The following is a 20,877-nucleotide window of genomic DNA, read 5'->3' on the forward strand; positions in this document are numbered from 1 at the left end:
GAAATAGAACATCTGACCAACCAGCTTTACTGAGTTGTGCAGAGTAATCTGAGGGATGTTTGTGTTTTGTTTGTTACTAATAGATACCAAATTAAAAAAAAAATATTCATAATTTATTTTTTTTAGGAGAGAATAGGGCTGGCTTTCATCCAACAAACAGGTCTTAACAAGTGAAATATAATGAACAGTCTCAGTGGGCCACTTAGTGTAACCCAGAAGTTGATTATGCAGTATAGCTTTTGAAGTATGGAAAAAATATTTGAATTACAAAAATTTAAAAAAAAAATTGATGTTTACAAGAGCAGATTGCACTAACACTTGTATATACAATTACTTGTTTGAGAACCCATTATATTGAACCATCTGTTTCAAGAATGTATCTGAAATGTTTATGCAGCTTCTGCCTGTTCCCTGTGATCTTCAACACTCAGCAGTTTGATATTAGGGAGAAATCTGAGAGCCTAAAATCTGTCCCAGCTCAATTTGCTAGTTAGATTCAGAATTCCCACAGACTGTCCCAGCTCAATTTGCTAGTTAGATTCAGAATTCCCACAGACCTATGAATGCCAGGGTTTGACTTGGGGTTGTTTTTTTTTTTTTTTAGCAGGTAGAGAGGCAGCAATCTAGTTATGCAAACCTCTTTATACAGGTACTGATGAATGAAGGAACATCTGTGTGCCTGCCCCCAGTGGCCTGAAAGGCAGGGAGAGGGCTGTGTGTTTCTGAGCTATGCTTTTACCTGTCTATTGGAAAATATGCAGTACACTTGTACTTCCTTCTGGCATTAAAAAAAAATGAGCTAAACAGCAAAAACTATAGTAAAGCCTGTAGAGATAGTAATTTGGCTTAAACAGGGCATATGTGTTTTTTTTGGTATTTTTTTTTTTTAGTATTTTGAAAGAGAATTCTCTGTGAGTCAATGTGATAATGATATTCTTGTACTCGAGAGATCTCAGTCTTAATTGGGGCCTCTGAGCACAGCACTGCTGTAACATAAATAATATTAAGGACTTGAATAAGCATAAAGTTGTTAATCCTGCACTGCTGAAAGACTGAAGTGCCTTAAATATAATGTATGCCAATTATTTTATTGCAATAATACTTACAAAGTAAGTGGAGCATTCTGAAACAGTTGTCTCTACAGTTCATACATGTTCATTTGTATTTTCCTCTTGGCATAATGTCTGTTACTTTTAATGTGTGACTCCAGCTTGCTGGATAAGAAAAACACTATTAGAAGCTATTTTATGTAAATCCATTGGGGCAGGAGTAGTGATTGCCTCACAAAAGCAGCTTGTGATTCCAGTGTATGCCATGCCTTATTATTTATGAATTGATTTTTCCTCTTAAAATAATATGTAATACAATATTTCTCTAGTGCAATACCAGTATGTAGAAAAAGATAATCTCAAATGTTGTAGTATATTATTAAATTCCAGTACAAACTGCTTGATTTCTGTCACATTCTCAGAAACATGGAAGAAAAAATAGAATCAAGGAGAAGCAGTTACTTAGAACATTTTTAGGTGTTTATGCACTCTAACAGTTACGTATTTTTAAGGTGTTAAATTACACTTTTTTGCCTGCTGTTAAAACCTGAATGCTCTCTGTCAGGATGTTGAAAACTTGCTTCAAAAGCTTGTGATCAGAAACTTGAACTGCAGGCAAAATTTTGAGTGCTTATCTTATTCTGGGTTTTCCCTGGATATCTCTATAACTAGTGACTGAACTGGAAGTTCAGTTCTTGTAATTGTTATAGAAGTTGTCCTTATTTTGTTGGAAGTTTATATTCTGGTTCTGCTAATGTATATTAGTTACTGTTTCTGACATATTTTTAATGTCAAAGGCACTCCTACATACTTCACACTGCCTGGATTGCTTCAGAAGTGTAACCACTTTCACTGACAATTTCAATTAATTTGAACTGCTTAGGTCTCTGTCTCAGCACAAATTTATCTTCCTATGGATAAGCCTGCTTGAACAGTTATATTTTTACATGCCCTGGGTTGTTATCCTTCAAGTTGTGGCTGTGCAAACACATTCTCACTGAAGCTGAAACTCTTGAAGAAAATGGTTTAGGTGTTCTGCCTGAGTTGATTAAAAACCCCTGAACATCATCTCACCAAATCCACAAACAGCCCCTCCCAAACCTTTCTAGAGTGGTTTGAAGAGAAGCTGCCCATATGCTGCAGCTGAAACAGCTGAAATCTAGGAAAGTTACACGAAGGAATTACAAGAATTCCTACTCTGCTCAAAATTTCAGTGTTGAAATAGTAGTTGTAAGCAGCAGTATTTGCTTTGTATCCACCATAATTACATAAGTATCTTCAGAGAATTGACTTTAAAGTCTGTTCCCTTTTTTCCTGCCCTTGAGTTTCCATTTTTCTGTTTCATGAGAGACCTCTTTTCTAAGACCTACTTTGTACCTCCACATCTCCTTTACAAAGGAAATTTTATAAGCAGTATCTCTTACAGATTATAAATGCTACGAATTTGTCACTGATCGATGCTTCTTGAGATGTGTTAAGATTTCTCTCTCTTTCTGTCTCTTTATCTTCTCACTTTTTATGAGCCCATCACAAGTAATAGTTGTTTTGTGTATCTGAATTATTCTGTCTCCATGTGCTTGACCATAAAAGGTCCTTGGAGTAGATTATATTACCTAGACAACTACTTTCTATTTATTTGACACTTGGCAGAGCTGTTTCGAAGAGTACATCTTTTAATGGCTGATTGATTGCACTGAGTATTAATTACTCTGTCCTTGTTGGCCTGAAACTAGAACATTATGTTAAGGTGCCTTCGGTCTGAAACAAAATAGCTTTTGTTGCCAGCCTCTGGGATATTTCTATCACAAACATCTGAAATGCCAGTGTGAGTTGAGTTTAAAGACATAGATAGAGAATAATATATACACATGTTTAGAGTTTGGATGCAGTCTCGGGAAAGGGGTTTCTGTTTTGATTACTCCCAAGTTATGAACCTGTGTTTTGCCATAGGAATGTATGAAGCCTTTGAACTGGGGACTTTTTTTTTCCTTCTGAACATTTTTAAAGTTCACTATTCTCCACTTTATTTCTTGGTTTTGTTTGTATACAGTCTTCAAGTTATATCTGATAAGCCTGTGAATGCCAAAAGGTAGCCTGACTTTTTTCTTTTAAAATGAAATGCAAACTTGCTCAAATACCTCTTTTCTTTAAATCAGTGTTTCATGATGTCTCTAATTTTGGTTATTTGTGCTTTTGACTGTCCACCAAGAAATTAAGTCTGGTGCAATCCATATGGCAAAAAAAATGTTGATTTTACATGGAGTTTGTCAGCAGGCACAGTTCTTTCTAACAGGAAGCCAACCTCAGAATTTAGGGGATGTGTTGTGGGAAAGATATTTCTTCTGTCTCTATTCTACTGGGACTCTTAGTACTTTAGGTACCAGTTTATCAGCAAATGTAATGGTTGAATGAAGGATGTTTTCCCCTTCAGCCACATTAGAATTTGGTTAGTAATATCCAGAAGAAAAAATTTAGAGACACTGTAGTGAGGCAAAGTTTTGTAAGTTTGTGTTTCGGGGTAAGTCACCTGTTCTGAATATGGCAAATTGTGATTTAATTTCCCACATTTGACCCTGTTACTTCAAAACTTGTGGCTTTATATAGAGTTAGTTGTGCACACTGTAGTCCTGTGCAGGGCCAGGAGTTGGACTCAGTGATCCTTGTGGGTCTCTTCCAACTCAGCATTTTCTGTTATTCTCTAGTACTTGTCTGTAGGTAGTTGGATTCTTTGCATATTTAGTGCCTCTTGTTTTTAGGAGCTACATCTGGGAATTGGAATACAGTAACCAATTTTATTTTGTGATCATTTGTATCTGCCTCTATATCTGTGAGCAAGACTGTTCTTCATGGAAGAAAGATTCTTGAAAAGAATAAACCGCATAATGATGTGTGTGCCTTGTAAAATGTGAAGTTGCTTTTATTACCTGGGGTTGACAGGTATGGACAAGTTGATGAAAGCAGCTAGAATATTTGCTTTTACTTTTATTTATTTGACAGATAAATATAATTTTACTTGGTAGTGGAACAGTGTGTTTTCTGGAGAGGAAATATAAAGAAGTCTGGAAAGGTTTTTTATGCCAAAGTAATTTATCACCTCCAAAGAATTAGAATTTCTGAGTTTCTTAAAATATTAGATTTCCAGCACTCAACGTTTAAGCTTGAGTTAAGCTAGTAAATAGATTTTCATTATTTGAGATGGGGAAAAAATAGATTTTCTTTTTTAAACAAACATAACTGTTGAAAAGTCAGGAAATAAAGTAGACTTTATATGGTCAGGATGACAAGCAGGGTTACTTAGCAAGCTTTATCCACACTTCAGCTCTTTATGAACTTCAAGTCTGCCTAGCTTTATTTGAAACAGTAATCCTATAAATATATCATTGGGTCCTACAGAATCACCACTGATTCTGTTTTGCTCAGTTTGCAATCAAGAAGTGATTTCTATCTGCAGATGGCCAGTACTGCTTTTCCAAGTATGATCACTGCAGTCTTGACTGTTGGGGTCATACCTGAACTCCTAACATTGGCACATGAACCACAAGCCCATTATGACTGTGTCAGATAGTAATATATTAATCGGCTGTCTCTTAAAAGCAGCTACCCATAGGCTATTGGTGTTAATTTTTTTTACATATGCAGTTCTGTATTTGATTTTTCTGAATTAGAGGCTAAAATCTATTACTTTAAGGTTGCATTGTGTAGGCTGAGATGCAGGAAATACTGCAGCTTACTGAATCACTGAAAAATTAAGTTGCTATAGTAGTGTCCAGTTTTCTTGCTACTTATAAGACAAAATAAAGTGAATCATTACATGTAGAATTTGTACTGTTGTTCTTGTATAAGTTTCTCCCCTTGCATGAATAATAAAGAAGCAGAGACTATTTGACTAATGAAGGGACTGAAATTTAATTTTCTATGTTGTAATCATGTTCATAAGTGTTTGAATACTGCACTGTCTCATGTGGTGCTGATAACCATGACTACTGCACTTTCCTGTCTCTCGGGATATCCCCCTTATGTTACAGTTACAGAGGTGCATTTTAAAATAGTATTTTACAATATTTTAACATACAAGTTAGTTTTAAAGACAATGTCTTCTTAATTTACTAAAGCAATAGTTTCTTGATGTGTACTGAGTTATCATTTTACTCCAACTCTACTAAAAATCATTCACTAAAATGGTGAGTAGCTGCACAAAAACTTAACCCTGCTTTAACCCTGGTTGTGCAAGAATATGTGAGGAAGGGTTGGTGGGTTTTATGACTTAGTACCTTACTGTGTGTTACAATAGTCTGTTCCTATCCAGTCTCTCCCCATCAGTCGGAAGCTCGACTGCAAGGCTGAGAATTATTGGAGACTGAGACAGAGATTGTCACTACACCACCTCCAATGCACTTGAAGCATAAGCCAAATGACATATGCTGTTGCACTTCAGGATTGTCCACCAGTCTGCATTTTGAAGGGGAACACTCTGTTGAGAGAGATATTGTGTTTGTTGCATTTAAAACGAAACCCATCTTTCCCACAACACCAAACAATAGTTTTACAGTTAGTGCAGTGAATGGAGAGAATCAACCTCTTTCCTTTTTGAAAAATGTTTAATACAATGCTCCCTTGGGATTTTCTGATTTATTAGGATTTCATAATATTAGAATGGTTGGTAAGAAATGTGTGGTTTGTATACTTACTGGACTAATGAGGTTTAAAGTCCCTGTAGACTGTTGTTCAGGGCTTCATAGAACAAGACTTGTGTGTATGAGTAATAGCTTGAACCTGACATGCTTGTAACTTCATGGCTCTTTATCTGAATAAAATTATATAAAAAGTCTCTAATTCAGCAACCTGTCTCATTAAAGAAGAGAACATAAACAAGGGTTTAAATTATTTGTTTTGACACAGGATTAATTCCCAGATTTGAACTCATATGTAGCCCAACAGACTGATGAGTTTAATTTAAATATGGTAGGTGAATCAAAAAATTGTAGTTCACAATTCTGGTGTATAGTCATTGGTTGAAAATGTGCTTTAATAAAATTTTAGCTTCCAATATTTTTAAAAGAATATTAAAATCTGCAATCAATTTGTTAGTGAGAAAGTATTGGCCTGGTCCAAATATGAACTTGAAATTAAAACTTTTTCTGGCACAGAACTGTAGTATGTTGGGTGGTTGGATGGATATACTTTATGTAGCTGGGCTCTCCAAACAGTAGAAAGGCAACAGGAATTACAGGAATTGAATTTAACTGGAAAAAACAGGGAAAAATATTGTAGTTGAATTAAGTATATAAAGTGTAAAAGCGCAATCACATATATGGTAATAGTGGGTGGAGTCAAAATAAAACTCGCCTCATAGAATTTTTTAGCTATCCAGGTGCTTGAAAATACTTTGTTCTTCATTCCAGCCCATCTGTTATTCCTTATTATAACTGACATCACCACAGCTACCACAACTGTTAAAGAATCACTGTATAAAAATGGCAAAACTTACATATAAACCCAGCAAAACTTAGCACTTATTATACAGTTTTATGGAAAGAAAACTGCAGGAATCAAACTTTATAGTTTGTTGAAAGATTTTCCCTTTCTGTGTAATAGTACTGTAACAGAGGCAATGCCAGTTATGACGTATGGTGTATATATATATAAATTTTTATTTGAGTGTTCTGTAAGAATGTTGCCTGATCTGAGAAGTTAAATGCAGAGATTTCTAGAATCTTTCTACTTAAACAAAATTGCATTTTAAAGAAATGTTTTTAAGGAAAAAAAAAGATTACATCTGTTTTTCTCATTGCTGATTTGCCACTGGATTTTTGAGTGATGGCAGTAGAAAATATCTCTTAATTTTCTCTATTAAGAGAGAAAATTTCTCTCTTTTGAAGAGATAAATTTAATATGTGTATCCTAGCCACAAAATATGAATGTGATTGTATTTCTTTTACATTAGTAGGATTCTGATCCTGAAAAAGACACAGATGTGCCCCATACTATGTCCAGCATATACTGTGATTCAGGACTGGTTTTCTAGCAAGCTAGCTTCAAATGGTGTTCAAATATTGCCAGTTCTCCTAATTTTATTGCATGTCACTTATTTGCTTTTTCAAAAAACCTACTTTTTACAGTCACATGATTTTGTAAGGGTTTCAACTTTAGAATAACTCTTAAAATATTCCTATCTTCATGGTACTAGAGAAAACCTTAAAAGTGCAGACTCTCAAGAACAAGAAGGCAAGTAACACCCCTGTAATATTTTAAATAAGATCCTTGTGTTTAGACAAAGATCATGTGGTTTTTTTTTTTTTTTGGCTAACCCACTACTTGTGTGTGCCAGTTGTTGTGACAGAGTGGACTATTACTTGTATCAGGTTCTGAACTCTAAATTTTGGAGCTGATTATTGAGCAATGGCTTGGAGTTTATGGATGTATTCTGACACTCTACCCATGGATGTGCTGGATGTCTTGTTTGAAAAACAGTTTTATGAAAAGTTTCAATCTGTTGATTTTGAATGTCTTGATTATTATTAGTAACCTGAAAGACATTTTTTGTACAAGGAGGAGCACATGGGACATTTATGTCAAGCTGTGGAACTAAGAGGCAGCAAGCAGTGCAAAGTGCTAGAGATGCTTGGAAGAAGCAGTTTTGTTCTTTGCCAGACAGGGTGAGGACACAATTATAAATATTGTTAAAACTAATGGTAGAAAGTGTACATGCTTTTTCCTTTCTGAAATGCTGGTGAATTTTGAAACTTGCAACAACTATGAGGCGAAAGAAATGTAAACTAATTTGAGTGTTTTAAAAGTTATGTAATTCTTCAAGCTTTCAGAATAAATCTGTTTTAAAGACACATGGTTATTTTTGTTAACCTCTTTATAATCTGTGCATGGTCTAATTTTCCTTGTGTACCTCCCAGTATTATCTTATAGGAAGCCAACCATTAGGAATATACTTTATCTAAAATGATAAACTTACTAGAGTGTAGATTTTATCAGTGAAGCTCCTTGCATCTCTTTTATGTCAGAAGCAGAGATCCCCGGGGCCTCTCCAACTTGCCTGTATTGACATGGACACTCACTGTCTTGAAGTGGGAGAAGAGAAGGCTTAGAGGAAGGATAAAGTTTGAGGCTCTCCATGTCATAAATTCACAGTGGCATAGCTGTTAGTAGAGCCTTTGAAAGCTGTTATATACCTGTCTGCCTGTGAGGCACCTTGGGCATGAAACAGATTGTAGGTTTCACATGAAGGAAGTGCAAATGCAAAAATACACTCTAAGAGAGAGTGAAGCAAGGAGATGTTTTAAATGCATCACAGCTGGCCCTAATTTTTTTTTTGTTGCTGATGCTGGTACTGTCACAGAAATCACAATGCAATTTCTCTTGTTTTTTGTTATTTAGAGCTCTGACATATAGGCTGCACTCTTACTAAAGTAATCTGATTTGCTTGTCAATCCTCATGTTTATTTTCAATTCTGCTTATGCCACTAAGTGTCTTAGATATGGAACTATGATACTAAGAGATCCAATATGTAAATTATGGATTTGTCCTTGAATACATTATACTTTCAGTGCTCTTTATATTTTTTTTGCTTAAAGCAAGAACATATATTTCTGGAGGTCTGTGTCATCACTCGGAATATTATGGTTTTATTCTACTTGGTGAAAAATACTAATTTTACTTTAAAACTGCATTTTGGGTAGCTATCTGCTGTAATTTTTGAATAAAACTTTTGTTACTTCGAAATAGTTTTGATTTTATACTTAAAACAACAAGAAACAAAGTTGGTAATCCTTCAGATAAAATTCTGCATTTTGTATGCAGCTTGTAGCGTGAGCTGAAATTTCATGCCTAGCCTGCCTGTATTAGTTCGCGTGTGGTGTGCATGTTCCTTGCCTGGAAGGACCAGAAGGTTGTCTCGTGCAGGGATGTCTGTCCCAGGGCATTCACTGTTTAATATTAGCCTGGTAAGATTCCCTTGTGCCAAGGAAATAACTGTTAAGCTGTTATACAGACCCTGGGAAAAAACCCCACACCTGCTTCACATAACGCGACGTGGTAGCTCTCAGGGCTCACCTGTATGAAAGCTCTGCTGCCCCGCAGGTGGCAGTAGTGCTCTGGCAGAAAGGACTCCCGGCCCAAACTCCTGGGAGTAGTGCTTGGTTTTAAGTTAGCAGTAAAAGTAAAAACAGTCAATTTCCTTCTCTTTTCCTATTTTTTCTTTTGTTCTTTTTTTGTTTTGTTTGATGGAAAATACTCCTTTTTGTTTGGCTGCTGGACGGCATTTTAGGCAAAGCGTCTTTTTCAAAGCGAAAACTGCACAAGGAGAACTACAAAAGCTAAAGCCTGGTGAGAGTTTGTTCTGGTGCTGGCTACTTTGTTGTTTTGCTGTGTAGTGTTGCCATGTAAAGTTGCTTGTGGAGATGTCTTCACTCACAAGTAGGGAGCAAAAGTACTCATATAGGACCTGAAAGGTGGAGAATTCTTCAGCTATTTAAAATGGTCGCATTCAGGTTTTACTCAGTTCTGGCTCTCTGCATTTCAGTGTTTACAAGGGGGAATAATTGTTAACCTGTTGTTCTAGTAACAACTTCTATTTTTTTTACCTACTTTTCCATTGGTTATCAAGATGAAATCATGTTTCATTTCCCTCTTGTTCTTGCATGTATTTCATAATTTTTTAAACTAGATTAGTATCTGGTATTCTGTTAAGTTCAGCCATCCTTAGGTATCATACAAATGGGAAAGATGAAGAATGCTTTTCTGTAAATCAACCGCTTTATGCTATTTATATAATTACATATTGTTAAATAATTATATTTGAGCATTATATTTACATTATTTGTTTGCATGCCCTCTGCAGAGTGTGCAAAGCATATTAAACATATAATATAAATAGTTTAAAAAGAATTTTAATTTTTGAGAGTAATTAGATTGTCAGTTTTCATGTAATAGCAGAATGGGGAAGGCTTACACATATGAGTGTTACTTCTAATGTAAGATGAACCAAGATTTTTTTTACTGAGGAAAGCATTTTAAAGAAGTCTCAGAGTGCTCCACAAATGTACAGGACACCTAGGTATAAGTAGTAGCTTGCATTGAGTCACACTGAAGGTACTTGGAATATTCAGCTGTGGGGATACTTGAAATTTTGGAGTGTGTGTTTAATAAGAGTTAGATGGGCTTTTTACTTTTATTCCCATTAGTTCATGCTAGAAAATTCTTACAGTTAGTTACTCCTAGGCTGATCTTCCTTTAGTGTTTTATCAAATACTTCACATAGTTACAGCTTAAAATGACGCTGAAATGGTAGTGAACTTAGAATAATATAGGTTTTCAAAAGCACTAAACTAAAAAGTGCTATTGAGGTATGCTCTTGCCTATAATTACCTCAAAGGGTGGTAAAATGAGGAGAGAAATGGATTCAAAATGCTTGAGCACAATTCCAGGAATTAGTTTCCTAATTTAGTAGTTTTTAAATAATACATTATCGATAAGGAACAGAAAGTAGTATTGCAGAGAATCTTGTTTTCTAAAATAGTTGGTTTGAGTAATAGCAATTAGGACTACTTCGGAAATTGAAGTAGAAATTTTATGAGCTATTATAAATAATTAAAGCTGCAAATGGTGTCAATAACCAGACCTTGTCCTAAGAGTTGTACAAAGCTTAGCATGTGTTGTTCAAGTAAAACTCAGAACTACAGATTCAACTTCTAAATCAATTGTTTGAGTGATCAGTTTGGTATTATATAACTGGAAACATGCAAAGCATATTAATTTCTTCAAGAACTATGTTATGAGCAATTTGTTTAGTAAGAGAAGACCTACAAAAAGCATATGCCATTATTATTACCCAGAATCCAATAAAAGATAGTTTTTCAAATTATTACCATATGTGTGTAGGAGCTGCTTTGTACTGTAAAGTTATTTTAGATATCAGAAAAATTTGTTTTATACTTTGAGTTCCTCACTGTTAAAATGTCCCTTTAGATTTACTATTACTCTGACTATTGTGTGATGCATAGTAAAAAAAGAATAGCTTTCAATAAAAGAAATTTAACAAGTACTTGAAATTTCAGATTGTATGCAAAATGTGCTAAATGAAGAAATGGTATTTGCAGGGATATTGTGTGAGAGCAGTAGCTGTGGGGAAAGTTCTATAAAACTGTTAAATACACTTCCCCTCCCCCTGCTGTCCTTAACCACTGTTAAAAAAAGATTGAGAAAATAATGCAATTTTGGCTGGCTGACAAACATTCCAACAGAGAAATGAATGTATTATAAAAAAATATTAGAACTGTTTACCCATATTTTTCTTATTGTTTCTATTGATGTGCAAATTCATGGACTGCTTTTAACAAGGAAAGATTACTGAGAAAGGCTTTTTTATATTTAGGTATGTTTCATGTTGAACAATCTTCTTGGGACCCAGCAGAACACTGACTAAAACAAAGGAAAAGTATAATTTGTAATGCTGCTTTCTTAAACTAATGCTTTTGTCTCTGAGATAATGTAGACTTCAAGGGTGTCATGACTATCAGGAAAGCTGGTTGAAATGAGTTCATTTTAAGGTGGAGTTTCTGAATGTGCATTCTGTAATGCTGACTCAGGAGTTAAGCCAAGCATAATTTACATAGGTAAATCACCTCATTAATTTAAATGGATCTCATTTGATAGACTGATTAGCTGCAGATAACTGTCAGATTAATTGTGTATAGGAAGGGCTGTATTTACAAACCCCTTTTGAATGTATTATACCTTAGTAGTATATCATCAAAGATTTATTGCTAACTTTGTAGTGATATTTCTTCATGCCCTTTTGATTTACATTCACATGTCCTCATGGATCTTTCCTTATTAGATTAACAGATGTATACTTTTGGGAAAAAATGTTAAGATTGTCCAAAGCCGTTGCTGGGCAATTCTAGAAATTGTCTTGTTTTCAGAAGTTTTCTTTATCCAGTTGTAGAAAAAACTCCTGATGCTGTTTCTCTTGTTGTGCACCCTTTTAAAAAAAAATAGGTCATTATTTACTATAATTTGATAGCAAAGAGTGGGGCAGTGCATTTGGTAGCATGCACTGCCTCAACAATGTCACAGTTTTAAAGACTTGGCTGCACCCCTGACTAATATGGCAAAGCTCCTTGCAAACGTTTGGCACGTGTTGATGAAATCCTGCACATTGGGTGTAATTTGCATGCTTGCTAAGATTGTCTTGAGGTGCAAGTATTCATAATAGTCTGTCTCCTAGCATTTCTCATATTAGAGAACTCAGATTTGTCCCAATGTATTTGTTTCATGTGCCATCCAGAATTCTATAAGCACAGGTTTGTGTTGTACAAAGCTTTTTGGACACAAGAAAATTAGGATGGGTAGTTCTTCATGTAATTAAAAAAACAGACCCAATCCTGAGCAAAGGAACCAACAACAAATCAACAACAAATATTCAAGTAGTGAGAGAAACCAAGACTCATGCTTAGTTCCAGTTCCTGCTGATAGTTTACAGTTTGTCAGAATGTCCCTTTAGGATGCAAGCTCCAAGCTCACAGGTCACAAAAAGGTCATGACATTCACAGGATGGCTGCTAGCACAGGTACTGGATATATAAGTTGAAACTTGGTATTAAGTCTTCCACTTATTTTTCTTTGAGTATTTGTTGGGGGAGTCTTGACATTTCCAGCCTTATGGTGCTCACAAAGACAAGGCATCTCCAGCCTTGTGGTGGTCCTCTTACCTTTTTGGTAGGGAGTGCTGAAAAATTGCATGTTAAAAGTTGCAGTGGTAGATGGAAGCTTTTCTATACAGTAAGCAGTAGTCCCAAAAAAGAAGACTGTTTCTGTTTAAGATGAGCTTATATGCTAGATATGGGGAACATTGTGCTTGAGCTCTTTAATGTGTGTTCTGTTCCAGAAGGCAATTCAGATTTGCATGTTCCAGCCTCAGTGAAGGGCTGACTGGAAGTACCTGTTGTCCAAAAAACCCTCACAAGCAGTTTCCATACATTCATAATTCAACAAAGAGATTTATTTCTTTCGCTTTCTGTAGAAAGAGAAAGCTTAAACTTACTTACAGCAATTTGTATAGTGCCTAGTAGGGTCTTCATTCCTGTGTGCTGTTATAACTACACAGAGTTCAGATGATCTCAGTTACAGCATAGTTTTTCCAGATTATTTGATTGCAGCTGTAGAACCACCACTGGAATTGTGGCCTTAGTGTGCTATAAAAAGACATTTTGAACAGTACAAGTGGACCATCAGTGATCAAAATTAATCTGTGACATCTGTTAGCTTTTGTAATTACTATTACCATGGAAAATTTTGGATTGAGGTTTTCTATCTGTGTGTCCTGGAGCCATGCTTCAAGACTGTGTAGGAAACCAGAGAGAATTCTATTTCTTTTACATAGCTATCTGCCTTTTTATTGTACCAGAGGAGGCCTTTGAAAGGTATCAGTATGTGTAAGTTAAAAGGATTTTTGTTAATTCTTTATGAATTATAGCTTGAATTCTTACATAAATTCAGTATCCTACAAGGGTTTACTTAGTGTGATAGTGAAATAGGTCTTCTTGTCCAAGTCACTTCTTATATCTAAGAATTACTTTTGATCTGTCTTTGCTTTTTATGCCAGTTGTGTTTGATGCAAAGGCAGTATCTGCTGTAAGGTATTCTAAGGGTGGAGTAAGAGTAAACTACTGGCATGAATGTGTAATTCTGTGATTATGAAAGAGAATACAGGCTTTTAATTTAATTAAAAGTAGGCATTTTAAAAAATGGGAGAGTTTATGCTCTTAGCATTTTCTGTTAACTTCTATGCTGGTTTTTACTGTTCAGTTTCTCTTCTGTTAGGAGTAAGCTTCAAATTAAGCAAAATGCTGGCAGTAGTCCCTATTGTCTCATAGTTTTTTAAATACTTTTCTAAATCTTGCATTTGCGTTATACAGATCAGATAAGCAAAACTAGTGAGATTTTTGTAGGAGCAATGAGGTACTTTTCCCTTGAGAGAAAAGAGACTATAGTGTAGCTAATAAAACACTCACTTGTATTGATTCAGAGGAGTGTAAGGGGAATGCTCTGGATCTGTGTGGTTTCCTTTCAGATGGATACTGCAGGGAAGAGCCAGCCTGGGTTTGACGCCAGACCAGTAGCTGTAATAGCAGCCAAAGAATTGGTTAGGGGAGCTATTAATACCATCAAAGCCCTAAAGCTGTCTTCTTTGTGAGGATCTTCCATCTGTTCATGATTTCTTCTAACCTCTCTCTTCCCTTCCCCTTCCCCTCTCACAGATTCCTTTCCCTGCATAGTAATCTAAATATTCATGCAACTTCAAAAGACTTAGATGAATAAATAGGTTACAACTGCCCAGTCTATTCAGCTTGTTTGTTCTGATGCTTTCCATTACCTCTCCTGGTTGTACAGATTCACAGATTCTGAGGGCCCTTTAGTCATCTAAGACAAATCCATTCTTAGGTATGATTGCACTAAGTGGGAGTAATATTAATGAAGATGTCTTATTTAAGGAACAAATATTATTATTAACATTAATGCTTCTGTGATTCTTCCCAATTTCTTAGTAAGCTTTATTTATTTTTTTTTTTTGCAGAGACTTGAAGGGTGTTATAGTCACTCTGAGTGATGATGGGCATCTTCAATGTTCATACCTTGGAACTGATCCTTCACTCTTCCAGGCTCCTAAGGTTGATTCTAGGGAAATAAACTATGAAGAAATGAATGCTGAAATGAAAGAGCTTCAGAAAATCATCAGGGAGGCCACAAAAACACAAGGTATACTTCTTTCTTGTTCTGTATTTTTACATACCCTTATCCACCTGACTTTCCTTTTAGCATTTTAAAATATTTTATTTTCAGACTTACCCATAGTTACATTTATGTAGAAAACTTAGTATTTAAGAAAAATAAATAAATAAAACCTAGTTGGTAAATCCCTTGTATAAAGGGTTTTTTCTTCTTATTTTCATAATGCTGTTGGAAGGTTAAAGTTATTTACATCAGGTTGCAAATAATTCTTACTAGCGCAAGGGTTCAGAATAAAAACTAACAGTGCATGGACTACATAAAGGCAAGAAGACTTGAAGAATTTCAACAATCTGATGTAGTTAGGCTTGAAAGAGAGTAAAAATATTGCCAATTTCTGTTTATTAATACAAATGACTATTTAAGTTATGTAATTAACAAAAAATGACCTTTTTAAAAGCAACCTTTCTGTTGGTTTGACTATTCAAAATCATATTTGTAGAACACAGTGACATATTTGATGATAAATTGTGGAATTTATATACATTGCTTATAACTTCCATTGATTTTATTCAAGTAAGGGCACATAGTTTCTACAGAGATCCATCAAAGTTTATGTTTTCATAACTGTGTTTTTAAACAGCCTGGCTTGCACAGGGAATAAGAAGCATGTGATTTTACAGGAAGCTATGGAAACATCATCAACAAATAGAAAGAACAAAATAATTTTTTTTTTCTTGATGATAGATAGCATGTTCATAAAATGCATTAAACAAATAGTAATGGTTTTCTATGTGAAAAAAAAAAAAGTGAAACCTTGCAGTTGAAATTCCTAGAATTATGTATCTGCAGGCATGAGTTTGTTTGTACAACACAAAGATGTTCTTTGTTTTGAAATTACGTATAATTTCATCCATTATCATGGTAGACTTATACCAGGATTTTAGTTTTCCGAATCCAGTAATGTGTTATTTAAGCATATAGATGTGGATAAATTCCACTGATATTTACCACAGTCCGTCCTTATGTATATCTGACAATTTTGTCTGTCTATCATAACCAAAGGAAAGAAAAGCATGACGTAAAGAACAAGTTGACAAATTTGAAGTGAATTAACTTCAGCTTGTTAGTTTCTACATGTTGTCTGGAAAATCTATGGAGAGAGAAAGGAACTGTAGCTGTCCTTTTAAAATTTTATAATAACTGTCATGAATGATAAATTTACTATGAATATTTTTTATTTTTTTACCATTCTTTTTTCCTTAATTCCTTTTCTTCCTCAATTTGTGTAATCTGATCTAAATGGTGTTTTCAGATGAGGTTTTATGGATGCTCGTTTTGTTGTCGGGAGATGTCCTAATGATGTGTTTGGCTTTCTTTAACTGGATGTAAAACTTGTATGAGAACATCTTTATACAATCAAACATTTTACTTATGAAGAATACCTGTCAATTTTGGATGTTTTGGCTTTGTTTCATTTTGGCTTTTTTTCCTGAAAACTTTAGCTTGAACCTTGGTTGCAGTTAAGTTACTCCTAAGCACAATTTTTAAAATGCCCCGTTGATTTTCTTGTCTTTTGAATTTGTGCTTGTGCAGTCAGAGCTTGTGTTGTTTTGAAAATATCTCCCCTTATATGGAAATAATTTTTCTTTGTTTCATTTTGACTTTCAAACGTGGAAGGTATTTAGAATTAGGTCATCGTATTAAAAAAACCTTAGAGTAGTTATTTCCATAAATGTCTTGTATTTCTGTCCAGTGCTGACCATTAAACTGTTGAACTTAGGCTGTTTTATACATTTCAAAGGATAAGGATTTACAGTATAAACTGATTAAATATTTTAAAATCTTAACTGTTATACTAACTTAAATCTAATGTTACTTGCATCAGTGTGGGTGACATAAGTGATTAAAGGTGTTTTGGCTCAGTTTAATAGTAACAAAAAGCTTATACTTATATGTAAACTTTGATTGTAATCTCTGTTGTACTTCTAATAGAAAAATGACTGTATGACAGAGGTTGCAACACTGTTAGCTTGAAGAAGCAACCAGAAGAGAAATGGTTAAGAAGGGATAGAAAAAGAATGGACCCTGCTGAGCTGTATGTAATTGGCAGGACCAGTTCTTTGCAATTGTGGCAGCATGAAACAAATCCAAACTTCTTTTCTAGGTGGTATTGGAGAAATGTGTTTAGGTTTTGCTTTTCTCTCTTGTAGTTAAAGGAGGCATTTCTCTTTGAGCACAAGAAAATACTTATTTTCTGTCTTCATCAAAATATTTCCCTTGACCTTCTTGTTAGAAAGAGATAATGTGCTGTCTACTAGTTCTAGGTAATTTTCAGGATTCTGTGTGTAATAAAATTCTTGCAGCTTTCTGGATGTGCTCATGCTCTCAGTTATTCAATTAATATGTTAATTGCCCCTTTACATCAACTCTTTACTCATTATTTTAGGAACTATATCTTTCCTGTTCAGATTTTTCATTTTCCAATATATTTAGTATGTTAAAAAATAGAAGTGCTTTTCAGAAAAATGCAAATACCCTAGAGCTATACTTCTGGACTCTTAAGAGATTATGTAGTTCCTCAATGTTTTTAAGACTTTAATTTTTATAATTTTATTTTTGCATGTGTGAATTGGCATAAGGTTTTGTGTTATGGATTTTAGCAAGTTTGTAGCATTCTTTTGTCTTGTATGTTGACAGTCCTAGAAGTCATCTGGTGACATATTTTAGTCAAACCACATTAATGGTCTATACATAAACCTTTGATATAGCTCCTAATGCAGAGGAATTTGCTGAAGATTAGACTGTTAGACACAGAATCTTTCTTTGTTTAACATATTCACTATCAAATTATTTAGATGAAAGTGTCATGAGATGTGTGGTTATTTTGGAGGTAGTTATTCATTGTATATTGGCATACGCATGTGAGGACAAAAGTTTAAAAATACCTTACAACCTCTAAAGATCATGAGTATTAGGTGTAAAATCTTGTTATAGAATGCATCAATATCTTTTTTTCATACATAAATCAGAAACCCAGAATGAGATCGAGAATTTAGATTGTCTGTAGAAATCTAATGAAATTGTGAAGCTTTTTTTGGAAGTTTCCAAAATCATACACATTGCTGTTTTTTTCTTTACACTAGTAGATGTAGAGATCTAACTTTGAGACTTGATGCTGTTGAAATAGTGTTGTTTTTAGGAATGTAGCTGAATGTTTCTTAAAGGAGAACTGATTTGCTTTTGCCTTTTTCTTTTTCTTTCAGATATTTTGCCTGAATCTGAAAAACAGAGAGATGTAACTGTCACAGCAGAAGTTTCACCTGATTTGGATGAAGAATCTGTATGTACCTGTATAAAAAGGAAATTACTTTGAAAAAAACAGTTGATTTCAGATGAGTAAATAATGACTGATCATGCATAGTGATTACAGTTTACATTTGTGTGACTGAGCTTCATGGCCACAGTTTTCCATCAATTTGTACCCACTTTTATTAAAGATTTTAACTAGAATTACTAAAATTATTTGTCTTCCATCTGGGAGACCATTGGATTCTTAGGTAAGCAAATACAAGTGAACAAGAACTTAGGGTGTGGAATAACTTTGTAGTGGTGGGCTGTTTTAAACATTTGGGCAAACAGTCCAAGTGTCACCCTTAGATCTTTCAAAGACAGACTACTCAAACCACTCAAGCTTGGTGGTTATATTGTAAGAAAGAATCTTTCTCCAACAAGCTGTCATTCGATATTCTTTGGTGTTGTAGCCTAATTAGTTTATTCATATTGTATACATATGTAGTGTACAAAAATGACTCAAAGTGGGATTTGAGAGAGCTTGTGCATAACATACTTGTACATGCAACATATTTGTTGCACTATCACATCTTTAATTATCCATTTCTGGCCACTAGTTTTGGCAAAACTGATTTTTCACATCTACTTACTTTTTAAAAAATACATAACGATATTTTTCTTTAATAATGGACCTCTTTATAATGTGTGCTATTGTCCTAGCACTTGTCTGTGGAAAAAAAAACATAGTATGATATGGTCTTGGCTAGCTGCAATAATCTGCTCACAACACTTGGAACTGTTAGGTGCAGAGAATGCTCTAATGCTGCTGTGCTCATTTGCTCAACCTTCCAGATGCAACTGGTCTGTTTTGTATGTGAGTAACTCAGTCTATCAATCAAACCACAGCTTTGAATCTTTATCTGCCCATATATCTTAGTTTCCTGTGTGGTCGGCTTTTCTGTGGGTTCTTTTGGTAGCTGCCTAGGAAGGAAAAATCTGATAAGATACTTTGTGGGGAAGGATCAGTAAGCAAGTGTAGGAATGATTTTAGGGCTCCTGCAGTTACCTTGGGAGCTACAGGATTTCCAATGCTACTTCTGCACTTGTGAAAAGATTGAAATTGCAATGTGTGTGACAAAAGCAAAGAGGATATAGAATATTAAAATTGTGTAGATAAGCAAGTGAAGGACCATTCTGTTATTTAATGCCACCTCCTGTGTGTGGTCTCTGATCCAGGAAATCCAGGTAATTTCTGAAAGCTGGATATGGTAAGGTTCCATATCTTTATACCCCTGCTATTGTTTCAGAAACAACCACTGGTCACCAGAGAGTGTGACAAGCCTGTATGAAAGAATCTGTCTTTTTTTAGCTGAGAAAGGTGCACAATGTACAAATGAAAGTCCTACTTCTGGAACCCAGAGAGCCTACCAGCTTCCTGACTTGTTATGAAATTTGTAGATGTGGACCTTCTACTGTTTTTAATTTACTCTTTTATGATGAGAAGGTATAAGTTCAAATCAATAATTTGATATTATAGCAGAAGTGAGAGAAGTGTTTCTTTATAATAGTTTAAATGGGAACATTTTCTTTAACTGTAGTGTAGTGACTGACCTGTTTCAAAATAAAATATAAGCATAAAATAAAATTAAAATAGACCACAAGGTCAAGATAAATTTTGAAGTAGATGGAATTGCCTATTGAAATACAAATTAACAGTATTGAAATATCTGCTAGAATTTTCTTTTGAAGTTTCAGGTATATTTCTGATTATAAAAGAGTATGTGATGATTTTATAATAGATGCTATGTTGTGTATATATAATATATTGGCAGATTGGAAGTCACCTTTCCTTACTGAATAGCAGAAAGTATTTCCAGAATTTGAATAAATATACAGTGAAAAGTAGTGTGCCAATCAAAACAGTTTAAATATTCGTATATACATCAGAGTGTATTAGTTTCTTATATATACTATGTTTGTGACCTTTTGCTATTCTTTTTTGCATGGAATTTCAAATAGAGACTTCACATTTTCAGAAGGAACTCAGAAATGTGTTTTGTGTATTTTAATCTGTCATATGAATTATAAGTCCTTTAATGTTAATTCTGTGTTTACCAAGTTGATGGTAGGAAAGTAATATTGTTTTTATTGTGTTTTCTTGTTCATGTAGAACACTGAATTTACTCTGTTTTCATCTTTTTCTTCACAGCAAGCCATTGACAGTGAGGTAAAAGCAGGGACAGTACCATCAGTCACAGTAAAGGTACTGTGCCTAACTCAAACAGTAGCATTTGAATAGTGGTGGCAAATCGCAACAAACCTATTAATTTATTTCACTTAGAACATGAAAATGAGTGAAGTTTGAAATACAATGCATAGTTAATTTTCTTTTCTCCTTAGTTATGAAATTAACAAAAAATCATTCTAGCAAGCCTTCTGCTACAGTCACAAAATGATTGCAGTTTTATTTTTGATAGGCTTATCAATAAGCCATCACAGAAACATTATTAGGATGAAACGAAGTAGTTCTGGAAGTCATGAGACTATTTTTTCCAACGGTGATAAACATATGTTTACTCAAATGGGAAATTTATATTCTTCAGGTACCTTTTCAGTTGTCAATAAACAAAAAGAGGCTTTCTTTTTTAAAAAGACTTTCATACCTTTAGCAACTAAAAAATGTAGGGAAATCTAATTAGAAAATTGCAGTTCTCCATGGGAGCTGGTGCCTGTAACTGATTATAAAGAAAGTGTGTGTATGTGTGCACATGCATGTGCATACAAGTGTGGTTTT

At 34.5% G+C, this 20,877-nt stretch overlaps 1 protein-coding gene across 4 annotated transcripts in view; it reads left to right on the top strand.

The window, feature by feature from the left end:
• The window catches only part of BBS9 (Bardet-Biedl syndrome 9), a 299,597-nt gene that overhangs the window by 40,908 nt on the left and 237,812 nt on the right, over positions 1–20,877 (top strand). For all 4 annotated transcript variants that reach the window (XM_053990445.1, XM_053990515.1, XM_053990680.1 and 1 more), the window contains exons 11-13: positions 14,638–14,819; positions 18,056–18,132; positions 20,293–20,346. In XM_053990445.1, coding sequence (XP_053846420.1) covers positions 14,638–14,819; positions 18,056–18,132; positions 20,293–20,346 — 313 coding nt within the window. The remainder of the gene's footprint in view (positions 1–14,637; positions 14,820–18,055; positions 18,133–20,292; positions 20,347–20,877) is intronic.

This window comes from Vidua macroura, chromosome 1, assembly GCF_024509145.1.
Source record: "Vidua macroura isolate BioBank_ID:100142 chromosome 1, ASM2450914v1, whole genome shotgun sequence".
Lineage (NCBI taxonomy): Eukaryota > Metazoa > Chordata > Aves > Passeriformes > Viduidae > Vidua > Vidua macroura.